At 53.9% G+C, this 217-nt stretch overlaps 1 protein-coding gene across 1 annotated transcript in view; it reads right to left on the reverse strand.

The window, feature by feature from the left end:
• LOC116672233 (leukocyte elastase inhibitor-like) overlaps positions 1-217 on the reverse strand; it is a gene marked incomplete at both ends in the record, with an annotated part of 7,333 nt that continues 7,116 nt past the window's right edge. The window contains 1 exon segment of the mRNA XM_032503936.1: positions 1-172. Coding sequence (XP_032359827.1) covers positions 1-172 — 172 coding nt within the window.

Below are 217 nucleotides of genomic sequence, written 5' to 3' on the forward strand. Positions count from 1 at the left end.
CTGATGAAGAAGAGGAAGGGGTGGTCTGCGATGAAGGTGGCGGTAATCATTGCAGAGCGTTCTGATACGACAGCAGCGGTGGCAGCAGCGGCCTCCGTTCCCTCCTCGTTGACTTCTACAAAAGCCTTGTGGACGACTTTTGACAGTACCAGGTTGTTGGCAGGAGACATGCCTGTCAGCAAAGGAGAGAGAGAGAGAGAGAGAGGGAGAAAGAGAG

This window comes from Etheostoma spectabile, chromosome 22, assembly GCF_008692095.1.
Source record: "Etheostoma spectabile isolate EspeVRDwgs_2016 chromosome 22, UIUC_Espe_1.0, whole genome shotgun sequence".
Classification (NCBI taxonomy): Eukaryota; Metazoa; Chordata; class Actinopteri; order Perciformes; family Percidae; genus Etheostoma; species Etheostoma spectabile.